The sequence below is a fragment of the Macaca nemestrina genome, chromosome 14, assembly GCF_043159975.1.
Source record: "Macaca nemestrina isolate mMacNem1 chromosome 14, mMacNem.hap1, whole genome shotgun sequence".
NCBI classification, from domain to species: Eukaryota; Metazoa; Chordata; class Mammalia; order Primates; family Cercopithecidae; genus Macaca; species Macaca nemestrina.
This window is the reverse complement of record NC_092138.1, coordinates 1,753,811-1,766,302: the sequence shown is the minus strand read 5'-3', so window position 1 is coordinate 1,766,302 and position 12,492 is coordinate 1,753,811. Positions and strand designations below refer to the sequence as shown.

At 49.9% G+C, this 12,492-nt stretch overlaps 1 protein-coding gene across 5 annotated transcripts in view; it reads left to right on the top strand.

Annotated features, from left to right (window-relative positions):
• The window catches only part of LOC105498922 (hydroxysteroid 17-beta dehydrogenase 3), a 54,766-nt gene extending 42,602 nt beyond the window's left edge, over positions 1–12,164 (top strand). Inside the window, exons 8-11 of one of the 5 annotated variants that reach the window (XR_011612274.1) lie at positions 356–437; positions 2,341–2,443; positions 5,881–6,030; positions 11,902–12,164. Coding sequence is in view for 4 of the 5 variants with exons in the window: in XM_011771306.2 (XP_011769608.2) it covers positions 356–437; positions 2,341–2,406; positions 5,881–6,030; positions 11,902–12,012 (409 nt within the window). In the remaining variant the exon portion in view is untranslated. Of the gene's footprint in view, positions 1–355; positions 438–2,237; positions 2,444–5,880; positions 6,031–11,901 lie in introns of those variants that run through there. The other 4 variants (XM_011771306.2, XM_071077449.1, XM_071077448.1 and 1 more) reach the window with 4 other exon arrangements.
• Positions 12,165–12,492: the final 328 nt, after the last annotated feature.

Genomic DNA, 12,492 nt, shown 5'->3' with positions numbered 1-12,492 from the left:
GAGAAGGATTCCCTCCCCTTAAATCCTGAGCTGAGCTGGTTATCAGTATTTTGGTGGAGAGACCGCAGCTGCAGCAGGGCCTCTGTCTCCAGGAGCAAGCCCCTCACATTGTGTGACGTCACATAACTGCCCGGTGGCATCTCTGTGCGCCGGAAATTCAGACATCGCTGCGTGGCGCCCTCCGGGGGAAGGCGGGGGAAGTTCACTCACCGTTCCTAGAAGCAGAGCCCCCAGCACCTGCGGAAGCCTGGAAAGGGCAGAGTCCGGCAGTGTTCACACTGGCGCCTTTGTTTTCTTTGTACCCAAGGTCGGGTGGGCAACAAAACCATGGGAACTTTGCTTCTTTGCCTTTCAGGCGGAAAGGTCTCATCCTGAACATTTCTTCCGGGATAGCCCTGTTTCCTTGGCCTCTCTACTCCATGTACTCAGCTTCCAAGGTGAGTGATGTCATGACTTCCAAGTCTCTTCCTACTTCCTCTTATTTCTCCCAGTTGGCGATTTCCTTTGATCATCTGGCACGTTGATGGAAAGGTTTGCCTGGAGACGCTCTCATATGTGCAGGGCTGAGCTAGTCACTGGGAAGCCCAAGAGGAAATTAGAATAAAGCCCTTGCTCCCGGCACATGAAGGAAGCCCTGCGGTGCACGACCCGGCCAGCCTCCAGGGATGCCAGCCCCGCTCACCTCCTCCGGGAGCCCTCGCTGTCTTCCTGCTGACAAGTGACACTGTAGCTTCCTTCCAGACTGGGCGGTCTGGCCTGACCATGCGCTAGCCATAAACGCAGCCTGAGGAGGTTAATACATGCAGTGGCCCTAGGGATGGGTTTATCCCAAAACAGACATTCTTGCTGAGTGGGGGGCCCTCTTCCCAGAGCAGGGGATGAAGTGCTAACTCCCATCAGGACAAGCTGGTTCATTTTTCCCCTTACTCTCTTTCTGCCCCACTCTCCAGCTTCATGAAGGCATATTTGACAAAAATTGTGTCTATTTACAGTATGCAAGGTGATATTTTGATATATGTATATGTTGTGAAATGATCAAGTCAAGCGAATTAACATATCCATGACCTCACATACTTACCGTTTTTGTTTTGTTTTGTTTTTGTGGTGAGGACCCCTGAGACCTACTTGCTTAGCAATCTTCAGGTATGGGGTCTATGATTGTTAGTTTTTGTCACCACGCTGTACAGTCGATCTCCAGAACAAATTCACCCTGTGCAGCTGAAACTTCGTACCCACCGTACCCACCGTACCCACCATACCCACCGTACCCTCTGTACCCACCGTACCCACCGTACCCACCGTACCCACCGTACCCTCCATACCCACCATACCCACCATACCCTCCGTACCCACCGTACCCACCGTACCCTCCGTACCCACCGTACCCACCGTACCCTCCGTACCCACCGTACCCACCGTACCCTCCGTACCCTCCGTACCCACCGTACCCACCGTACACACCGTACACACCGTACCCTCCGTACCCTCCGTACCCACCGTACCCACCGTACACACCGTACACACCGTACCCGCCGTACCCTCCATACCCACCGTACCCACCGTACCCACCGTACCCACCGTACCCTCCATACCCACCGTACCCACCGTACCCTCCATACCCACCGTACCCTCTGTACCCTCCGTACCCACCGTACCCACCGTACCCACCGTACCCTCCATACCCACCGTACCCACCGTACCCTCTGTACCCACCGTACCCTCCGTACCCACCGTACCCTCCATACCCACTGTACCCACCGTACCCACAATACCCACCGTACCCTCCGTACCCACCGTACCCACCGTACCCTCCGTACCCTCCGTACCCACCGTACCCACCGTACCCTCTGTACCCACCGTACCCTCCGTACCCTCCGTACCCACCGTACCCACCGTGCCCACCGTACCCTCCGTACCCACCTACCCACTGTACCCACAATACCCACCGTACCCTCCGTACCCACCGTACCCACCATACCCTCCGTACCCACCGTACCCTCCGTACCCACCGTACCCACCGTACCCTCCGTACCCTCCATACCCACCGTACCCATGGTACCCACTGTACGCTCCATACCCTCCGTGCCCTCTGTACCCTCCATACCCACTGTACCCTCCATACCCTCTGTACCCACCGTACCCACCGTACCCACTGTACCCTCTGTACCCACCGTACCCTCCATACCCTCCATACCCACCGTACCCTCCGAACCCACGGCTGCCCACTCTGTTATAAGGTCTAGCAGGTAGTGTCTGTGCAGTGCCCCTTGAAGTCGGAGGAAGTTGGCTCGACAAGGGAGCACACTCTGGGGCCTCAGGTGTTTCTCCTTCTTGCTCCAGGCATTTGTGTGCACATTTTCCAAGGCCCTGCAAGAGGAATATAGAGCAAAAGAAGTCATCATCCAGGTGAGGTGGGCGGCTGTGAATTCTTGTCATCATCCAGGTGAGGTGGGCGGCTGTGAGTCCTTGGGAAGGGTTACTCTGGACCTCCCGTGGGCCGGGGCCACTGTCTCCTGCGGGCCTGGCTGTGCACGTGTGGTCAGCAGGAAGAGCTGGGGACGCCACGTGGGCTTTCAGGGGCCTCAGTCCCACCTGCTGCTGTGGCTTCTGCTGCCCTCCCCCGCACCCTGGGTGCTGGAGGAGGAAATGGGGGAGGGGAGTGGCTGCTCAGAAATGCTGTGGACCTTCTTGCTACCTGATGCTTCGTCCGAGCAGACATTAGGGTTGGCTGTGGCTTTTCCTCTCTGACTCCGGCACAGGACACAGGCTTATGTGGGAGGAATTCTGGAGAAGAAGCAAACAAAACAAAACTGGGCACTTGATCCGAGTTTGAACGAGGGAAGGGGCTAGTCACCGAGGGGGGGGTCCATCTGTGATGGGCCATGGAGGTCGCCACACTCTGGTTCTTGAGCAGGTGAGGAGGAGGCACTCTGCTTCCCTTCCCCCTATGTCGTGGAGATGACCTGTCCTCACCTGGGCGGAGCTGGGCTGTCACTGCCCTGCTGCAGGCTGAGCAATGTGATTCCTCAAGTGTCAGTGATTTATTTGTGCTTTGTTCAGCAACAGAGTTAGAGTTAGGTAGTTTCTGGAGTGTAGAATAAACAGAGTTTTTGTTTTGTTTTGTTATTGTTGTGTGGGAAGAAGTTTTACAATATCCTATTAGAAATGGAGAAAGGCACATTCAAAATTATATCTTGGAAACTATTGCTGCACACACTGATTTTCAATTAAAATATCCAGTGAGAGTATTTTAGGTGGCTGTTCCTATAAACCAGCCAGCTACAGGGTAAAGCTTATTAAGTAGGCAGATATGAGTTAACGGTAGGAATTTGGCCAATAATATCATTTCTGAGCCATAGTGAGTGGTTGTAGCAGCATTGCCACCGTGTCACGGTCCCTTTTTCTGCCATGCAGAAGCCGTCTGACCCATCGGAGGGTCCTGCTTCCATGCTGGGGTCTCCATGCTCCCATCCCAGCTGAAGCTGGGGTTTCTCTTATGCAATGCTGCAACTCCGTCTGGGCTAAGTTTGCTGCAGTAAAAAATAACCCCTAAAATCTCAGTGGCTTAAAACAACAAAGTCCTATTTTGCATTCACGCGACACATCCACTGTGGGTTCACAGAAGACGTTAGCTGACTGTGTTGACACAGGGCCCCAGGCTGATGGAGCAGCCGACGTGCCAGAGGAAAAGGAGTGGGAAGTTCTAGTGGGTCCTGCTTTGACAATGAAGTGCTCTGGCCCAGAGATGACACATCTCACCTCTGTTCATAAATCACTGGCCAAATCTGGTAGCACGGTCCCACGCAGCCACCGGGGGCCAGGAAGTGCGATGCTATTACGCGTGTGTCTGGAAGAAGAAGGAACCAGGAATCCTTGGTGATTTCTAAACATGAATGATCATCACAGCCACCTGCTTCCTAGCCTTGTGACCCTCAGCAGCATCTTATCTTGATCCTCAGGGCACAGCTGCAGAGGTAGTGGGTACCATGGAGCAGCAGGGTCAGGAGGAGATGTGGGTGGGGAAATGGTGTCCCTTGTCTCTTCCCTGATGCAGAGATCTTGGAAGTGCTCTTCTAGCAAGGAGGAGAAGATGAAAAGACTGTGATCTTTCAAAAACCAATTGGCCTCTCTGAACGCACACATAGTTGGTGCTCAATAAATACTTCTGAATGAATGAGAAAGCATGTACTGTGGAGCTGGGTTTGAATTTCATCCCAGCTCTGCCACTTTTCATCTGAGTGATCCTGGTCAGCTTGTTTAAACTCTGTGAGCCTCAGTTTTCCCATCCATAAAAAGGGGCTTATGATGCCTGCGTATATCTCTGGGTTATAGTAAAGATCTAACGAAGAAATAGGTACACATGTTTAACCAATATTTATTGAGCCCCTATTTTGTACATACAGATGTTTTGTCAACCCCAAATCACTTAAGAATGAAAATACTTATCATTACTTCCCTATCTGGAAACTGTGGTGGAGAAAGCACCCTCCTTATATTTCTCAAAGAGTAATACTTTGAGATCCTTGGAAGAAAAGTGTTATACAAATTAATCATGCTTTAATTTCCATAAGAACCTGCTCATTTGGATTAACTGACTCATAATTGGGTTCAATTATGAAACAATGTAATTCCAAATGTGATGTGAAGATAAATAAAACCAAAAAAACTTTTGCAGATTTTTATTTTTCCTTCCTTCCTTCCTTCCTTCCTTCCTTCCTTCCTTCCTTCCTTCCTTCCTTCCTTCCTTCCTTCTTTCCCTCCCTCCCTCCCTCCCTCCCTCCCTCCCTCCCTCCCTCTCTCCCTCCCTCCCTCCCTCTCTCCCTCCCTCCTTCCCTCCCTCCTTTCTTCCTTCCTTGACAGGGTTTCACTCTGATGTTACCCAGGCTGGAGTGCAGTGGCATGATCTTGGCTCACTGCAACCTCTGCCTTCCAGGTTCAGTGGATCCTCCTGCCTCAGCCTCCTGAGTAGCTAGGACTACAGGCATGTGCCACCGTGCCTGGCTAATTTTTCTGTTTTTAATGGAGATGAGGTTTTGCCATGTTGCTCAGGCTGGTCTCGAACTCCTGGGCTCAAGCAATCGTCCAGCCTTGGCCTCCCAACATGCTGGGATTACAGACGTGAGTCATCATGCCGGCCTTTTTTCTTTCTAAAGATGCCAAACGCTTTGTTCTCGGAATAAGGTAATAAAACCCTATTACAAATCCTCGTGCCCGGCCACAATGTGGTTAGACCACAGGTGGAAACATGGTGTTGGGTTTTTAGGGCACAATGTGTGATTGTTTTTCTTACCACAACAGGAAAAGGTTATGAGGTATGTGCCACTCTTGGTTCCTAACTGAAGTGTGAAAGTGGGAATCCAAAGTGCTTTCAGTTGCTCCAACTTTGGTTATATGTATTAGAAACAAACTTCTGAGGCAGAGTTGCTAGATTAAATACAGGACCTCCAGTTAAATTTGAATTTCAGATGCCTGTGGACAGTTTTCAGTATGAGTATGTCCCATGCAATACTTGGGACACGATTGTGCTGAAGTTATTTTCATTGTTTGAACTTCAGATTTAACTGGACATCCTGTATTTTTATTTGCTGTCTTGCAACTCGGTTCTGAGAGAGAGACCCGAGTTCTTCCCGTTCATGCTGTGTGTTGGGCAGGGCATTTGGGCCACCTGTTGTTGACCGGCTAAGTCCTCATCTTGAGAAACCAAATTTTTGATTCCCAGCTCTGTGCCAGTTCTGTGCCTTTTCCCACTGAAGATCTTAAAACCTTGCCTAGGAAGAGAAGGGTCGGGAAGTGGTGGGACGGGGTCTTGAGTGTTAATTTCTCAGAGTCTTCTTCCGGAGTGGATTGCTTCTGTGCCATGGTCTTTGCTTCCCGTTGTAGGTGCTGACCCCATATGCCGTCTCGACTGCAATGACAAAGTATCTAAATACCAATGTGATAACCAAGACTGCTGATGAGTTTGTCCAAGAGTCACTGAATTATGTCACAATCGGAGGTGAAACCTGTGGCTGCCTTGCCCATGAAATCTTGGTAATTGATAACTTCTCCTTTGCTTGAAGCCAGGGAGGGAGGACACGCAGGTGGCCCTGGCAGGGCTGGGCTAGCTCTTCCTTGCTGCTGGAACACTCATCGATGTGTTGGGTATGCTCCCAGCAGTAAGATAGGCAGGGACAAGGACTATGTGGCAAGGTGGGGAGAAGCCGGAGCCTGGGAGCTCAGCCTCTAGATAACCCCCAAGTTGGCAAGTCTCATTCTTGGCTGCCTCCCTCCTCCCTCAGAAAGTAAAGTGGCTCCCAGGAACTCTTGAGCAGGGAAGACCAAGATATATGGTGCTTCCACGTGGGGGCTGCTGTCTTCTCTGACCCTCTATTCCAGTCAATGTTTAGCTATCAGCCCTCCAGGGAAAAAAGCAAAACCAACACGAACCACTTTGCCGTGTAGCGTTTGACTTCTATGGTATAAATACTCCCAGCATGGCTGAGTTTAAACCACTGGCATGATGCCGTGTGTGTGAATTCAGGAGTGCGTGGTGCATAGTGGGCTCTCTCTTTTTTAATTTTAATTTTACTTTAAGTTCTGGGATATATGTGCAGAACATGCAGGTTTGTTACATAGGTATACGTGTGCCATGGTGGTTTGCTGCACCTGTCAACCCATCATCTAGGTTTTAAGTCCCACGTGCATTAGGTATTTGTCCTAATGCTCTCTCTTCCCTTGCCCCCCACCCCCTGACAGGCCCTGGTGTGTGATGTTCCCCTCCCTGTGTCCATGTGTTCTCATTGTTCAACTCCCACTTATGAGCGAGAACACGCGGTGTTTGGTTTTCTGTTTCTGTGTTAGTTTGCTGCGAATGATCACAGTGGGCTCTTATGAGTGAGTACAAGCCAGCTCCAGCACGCCACAGATCCAGCATATGGCACAAGAGGCTCTTACCAACCACTCCTGGGCTGCTTTTTTTTTTTTTTTTTTTTTGTGAGACGGAATATCGCTCTGTTGCCCAGGCTGGAGTGCAGTGGCGCGATCTCAGCTCACTGCAACCTCCACCTCCTGGGTTCAAGCAATTCTCCTGCTTCAGCCTCCTAAGTAGCTGGGACTACAGGCGCCCGCCACCATGCCCAGCTAATTTTTGTATTTTTAGTGGAGATGGGATTTCACCAAGTTGGCCAGGATGGTCTCAATCTCCTGACCTCGTGATCTGCCCGCCTTGGCCTCCCAGAGTGCTGGGATTACAGGCGTGAGCCACTGCGCCTGGCCTGGGCTGCTTTTAAAAACAAACACAAACATGAAACAAAGGTAGACTTGAGTATTGCTCACTAATACTGAAACAAACATAACATTGGCATAGCTCCGACTCCAGTCCCACTAAAGAAAGTTAGAAGAGGTTTCCTCACTTACCCACTATCTGCCAGCTTCCTCCTCTGTCTCATTGGCTTTTCTCCTTTGGGAATTGGAACTCTCTTTCTCTCTCTCTTTCATGGGTGCTAGAAGGATTTATGGCTCCATGTGCTAAGTCTCCCAAAGCATTCCTTTATCTGCTGGGACTTAAAGAAGACTCTGGCAAGAGATATTGAATTTTCTTTTTCTTTTTTTTTTTTTTGAGACAGAGTCTTGCTCTGTCGCCCAGGCTGGAGTGCAGTGGCTCGATCTCGGCTCACTGCAAGCTCCGCCTCCCGGGTTCACGCCATTCTCCTGCCTCAGCCTCCCGAGTAGCTGGGACCACAGGTGCCACCACCATGCCCGGCTAATTTTTCGTATTTTTAGTCGAGACGGGGTTTCACCCTGTTAGCCAGGATGGTCTCGATCTCCTGACCTCGTGATCCGCCCGCCCCAGCCTCCCAAAGTGCTGGGATTACAGGCGTGAGCCACCGCGCCCGGCTAGATATTGAACTTTCTCACGTGATTACTTGTTATTTTTGTGTAGAACCTCAACAATGTGCAGAATCACCAGTGTGACTCACACGACAAAGCAGACACACAGAGCGAATATAAGGTCTTTCCTTTTTCTATTGCTGATCTGGTCTTTTTCCAGATCACTACTTGCTGCAGGAAATTTCATCAAACATCCAATGAGTCTAAACTGAGTTTGGTCTCGTCATCTGAACTGGCCATTTAGGAAATGTACTCTCAGTCTGTTATTTAGGGAGAAGTGTTCAGTCTTCCCTGGAGCCTCCCTTCTTCCTGCCCCTCCCACTAGGTGGCACTGGGAGAGGATGCCTTGTGGTCCCTGACGGTCCTTCCGTGTGTGTGGGCTGGTGTCCTGGGTGGCTGTTCACCTTGCTGAAGTTTATGTCTGTGGAGGATGAGGGAGATGAGCCTTTCTGTCCTTTTGACTTGGCCAGTGGATGCCCTGACAAGGCCCCCCCAGCTGCTGAGGGCAGCAGACTGCTGCACCTGCCACATCCCCCTCCAGCTACAGGCACAAGGTCCATCTGTAGCTTTGATCCATAGAGACCTCTGGCTCTTCTTATCTCTACATCAGCACCAACGTGGACCTGAGGGAAGCTGGGAAAATCAAATCTCAGCACCTATCTCCCCATGCTGAGATAATTTCCTGTGGTTGCACCCCAGAGGAGCGGGGGCAATGGCCCCTCCTTTGCCCTCAGTGCCACCCTTACTCATGAATCACACTTCTCCATCCTTCACGCGCCAGGCCTTATCCTTCAGCCCCCAGCCTAGGCCCAGAGCTCACATCGAACAGAGGACACACTTCTGACCATGCCTTTCTCTTTCTCTCCTCCCACTTCCCACTCTCTCCAGGGAAGAAAAACCCTCTATATATATTTTTTAAATGGAGTCTCGCTGTTGCCCAGGCTGGAGTGCAGTGGTGCAATCTTGGCTCACTGCAGCCTCTGCCTCCCAGATTCTACCGATTCTCCTGCCTCAGCCTCCTGAGTAGCTAGGATTACAGGTGTGCACCGCCACACCTGGCTAAATTTTGGATTTTTAGTAGAGACAGGGTTTCACCATGTTGGCCAGGCTGGTCTCCAACTCCTGACCTCAGGTGATCTGCCTGCCTCGACCTCCCAAAGTACTGGGATTATAGGCGTGAGCCACCGCGCCCGGCCAAAACTACATATTTCTTGTGCACTTTCTTGGTGTCACAGCTTAGCTCTCTCCAGTGGGGATGGCGTCCCTTCCATCTTCAGGAGCACGCTGTGACCTTAGTCCTCCAGGATGCTGATGGCTTAAACAGAACTCATCAGCATCTGAAAAATGTTTCCTTGTAGGAAAAGAAACATTTTATTTTTATAGAAATAGAATAAAATTTTATCTTGACACAGGGTCAAAGTTGAATATTTTATTTAATTTTGACATAGCCAGGTTGCCCAGGCTGGAGTGCAGTGCAGGATCGCAACTCACTGCAGCCTCTTCGAACTCCTGGGCTCAAGGGATCCTCCTACCTCAGCCTCTGCCGTAGCTGGGACTATAGGCACATGCCACTACATCCAGCTAATATTTAAACTGTTTTTATAGAGGCTGGGGCTCGCGTTGTTGCCCAGACTGGTCTTGAACTTCTGGGCTCTAGCGATCCTCCTGCTTTGGCCTCCCAGAGGGCTAGGATTACAGGTGGGAGCCACCGTGCCTGGCCGGAGTATTTTCTTGACCTTTCCTTTTAATTTCTTAGATAACAGATGCTAATTTATTCAGGCAAACAGTTGCCAAGAACAGACCAAGAAAAGGAGTTTTCGTGCCTGGTGAAGCAGGAGAGAAAATAAATGAAAATACATTAATCATTAAAGCCAATTTCGAGTTTGCCAGGATTTAGAAAGATCATTGTATCTAAACAGAGAAGCAATCATGTAGAATCAAATGGTAAATAAGCGACCCGTTTATTACCAAGAGGCCAGGCAAAGATAGCATGCCCTCCACCTGAAGGGAACATGGGGCTGGGACCGAGGCAGGGATGGAGCCCCCACCTATGGAGACCCTGTCGTGCTTGGAGGCTTCACGCACGCTGCCTCGCTTAGTTGTACTAATAATCTTGGGAGATAGGTCTTAGAGCCGCCCTTTTACAATGGAGGAAGACAAAGCTCAGAGAGCCAACAGCTGGCCTGTGACCACCCAGCTGGTAATGGTGAAGCTAGAATTTCAGTCCACTTTTATCTGCGGCCACAGCCTTTTCTGGCTCTTACATGGCCCTTCCAGGATGGGAGGGGGTAGACAAAGATGGAGATGGAAGAGGGACTCTTTTAGGACTTTTTCAAGGGGGCTGGAATTTTAATTTATGTTGCTTATTTTCTTTATGGCTGACCTCACTATGCCAAAACATTTTGTTCAGGACAGAGCTATTGAAAGGGCTTGATGTTGCTGTGAGATAAGAAAGCTCAGAGAGAAAAATGAAGTCCTTGAGGAAGAAGCTGTGTTGATTCAGCGACGTGGCTAGTGGGAGGAGAGGTCAGCTTTGGCTCCCAGAAGCTGTCATTAGTCCCTTGTCTTCGAATATCTCAGAGGAATGCAGAGATCTGAGGATCTGTGCTGGCTGACGAAACATGAATAACTTCCCCCAAAGCTCAAGTTTTCCTCTGGTTGGAATCCTGTTGTTCTGTAGGGAGTAGGTAGATTGAGGCATGCTGGATTAATAAAGTCATGCTGTGAACAAAATGATTGCTTCCGGGATGCTGGACCCCAGAACTGTGCAAGACACAGTTGCAGTTTGGTGGCAAGGAATCTTTCAAGGCCTGTACCTTGAAGGAATCTTTCTACAGCCTGAACTGCGTTGAGCTGAAGGGCTTCCTCCTCTTTGAAAAGCACCTGCTGCATGTCGATAACCCACACCTTTCTGTGACTAACTTCCGTTCATCCAGGCTTCACGTTATTTGTCTGGCGCCTGCTATGCCTTGGAGTTGTGCCAAATGATGGAAAGCATTTCTGATTCTTTCCTGGATCCTCATTTTTATTATTTATTTATTTATTTATTTATTTATTTATTTATTTATTTATTTATGACAGACTCTCACTCTGTCACCCAGGCTGGAGGGCAATGGTACGATCTCAGCTCAATGCAACCTCTAACTCCTGGGTTCGAGCGATTCTCCTGCCTCAGCCTCCTGAATAGCTGAGACTACGGGCATGCGTCACCATGTCTGGCTAAGTTTTGTATTTTTACTAGAGACAGGGTTTCACCATGTTGGCCAGGCTGGTCTCGAACTCCTGACCTCAAGTGATCCACCTGCCTTGGCCTCCCAAAGTGCTGAGATTACAGGTGTGAGCCACTGCGCCTGGCCCAGGATCCTCATTTTAACAGAAGCTTGGTAGAAAGGACTTGAAGACAAGAGGGGACATACTTACTAAGAGAAAGAGTAAGTCAGGAGGTGGTTAACACAGAGTTCTCTTCATTTGGAATTTCCAGGCCAGGCACGGTGGCTCACACCTGTAATCCCAGCACTCTGGGAGGCCAAAGCAGGAGGATCACTTAAGCCCAGGAGTTTGAGCACAGCCTGAGCAACACAGTGAGACCCTGTCTCTGAAAAAAAAAAAAAAAAAAAAAAAAAGAAAAAATTAGCCAGGCATGGTGACACACTCTTATGGTGTCAGCTACTCAAGAGGCTGAGGTGGGAGGATCCCTTGAGCCCAGGAGGCTGAGGCTGCAGTAAGTCGTGATCATGCCACTGCACTCCAGTCTGGGCAACAGAGCAAGACCTTGTCTCAAAGAAAAAAAATTCCTTAGGGCTGATCCTACTAGGTCGTCCAAAGGAGTTTGAAAGGACTGGCTCCTTTGGTGTCTGAGAAAACCTTGTGTGCTGAGAAAGCGTCACGAGACTCTTAAACTTTATCGATGACATAAAAGGTTCTGGGGCTCCACTTTAGTAGTCAGAAAAAAATGTTTTTAAAGACCACAAAGATGAACTGAGGTACTTGTCATTCCTTCCTCCCCAACACTGACGCTTCTCTCTGTTTAAGGCGGGCTTTCTGAGCCTGATCCCGGCCTGGGCCTTCTACAGCGGCGCCTTCCAAAGGCTGCTCCTGACACACTATGTCGCGTACCTGAAGCTCAACACCAAGGTCAGGTAGCTGGGCGGCGAGGAGTCCAGCACAGCCTTCTCCTCACCAGTCCCATGCTGGCTGAAGAGGACCAGAGGAGCAGACAGCACTTCAATTTAGTCTGCCGAAGATGGAGGGGCTGGGGTCACACAGGCTTAGAATACACATTTTTTGCCACTTTACTTGAGTTGGAAGATCTTTGGGAAAGTTGCGGTGCCCATCTGTGCTGTCGTCCGGAAGTGCTCACCTGTTTTCAAACAGGGTTCCTGAAAGACCCAGGAAATTGGTGTGAACCAAAAAGTGTCTGAGACAGATCTCAATCATTTAGAAAGTTTATTTTGCCAAGGTTGAGGATGTGCACCTGGGAGGCAGGTTGGTGCCTTTCTCCAATGATGATTTTGAAGGCTTCAATAATTAAAGGGAGAATATTGGGGAAAGAAGAAGAACCTCTGGAAAGGTGTGGGGAGATCCGAGACAAGTGGTTGCATTCTTTGGAGTCTTTGATCAGCC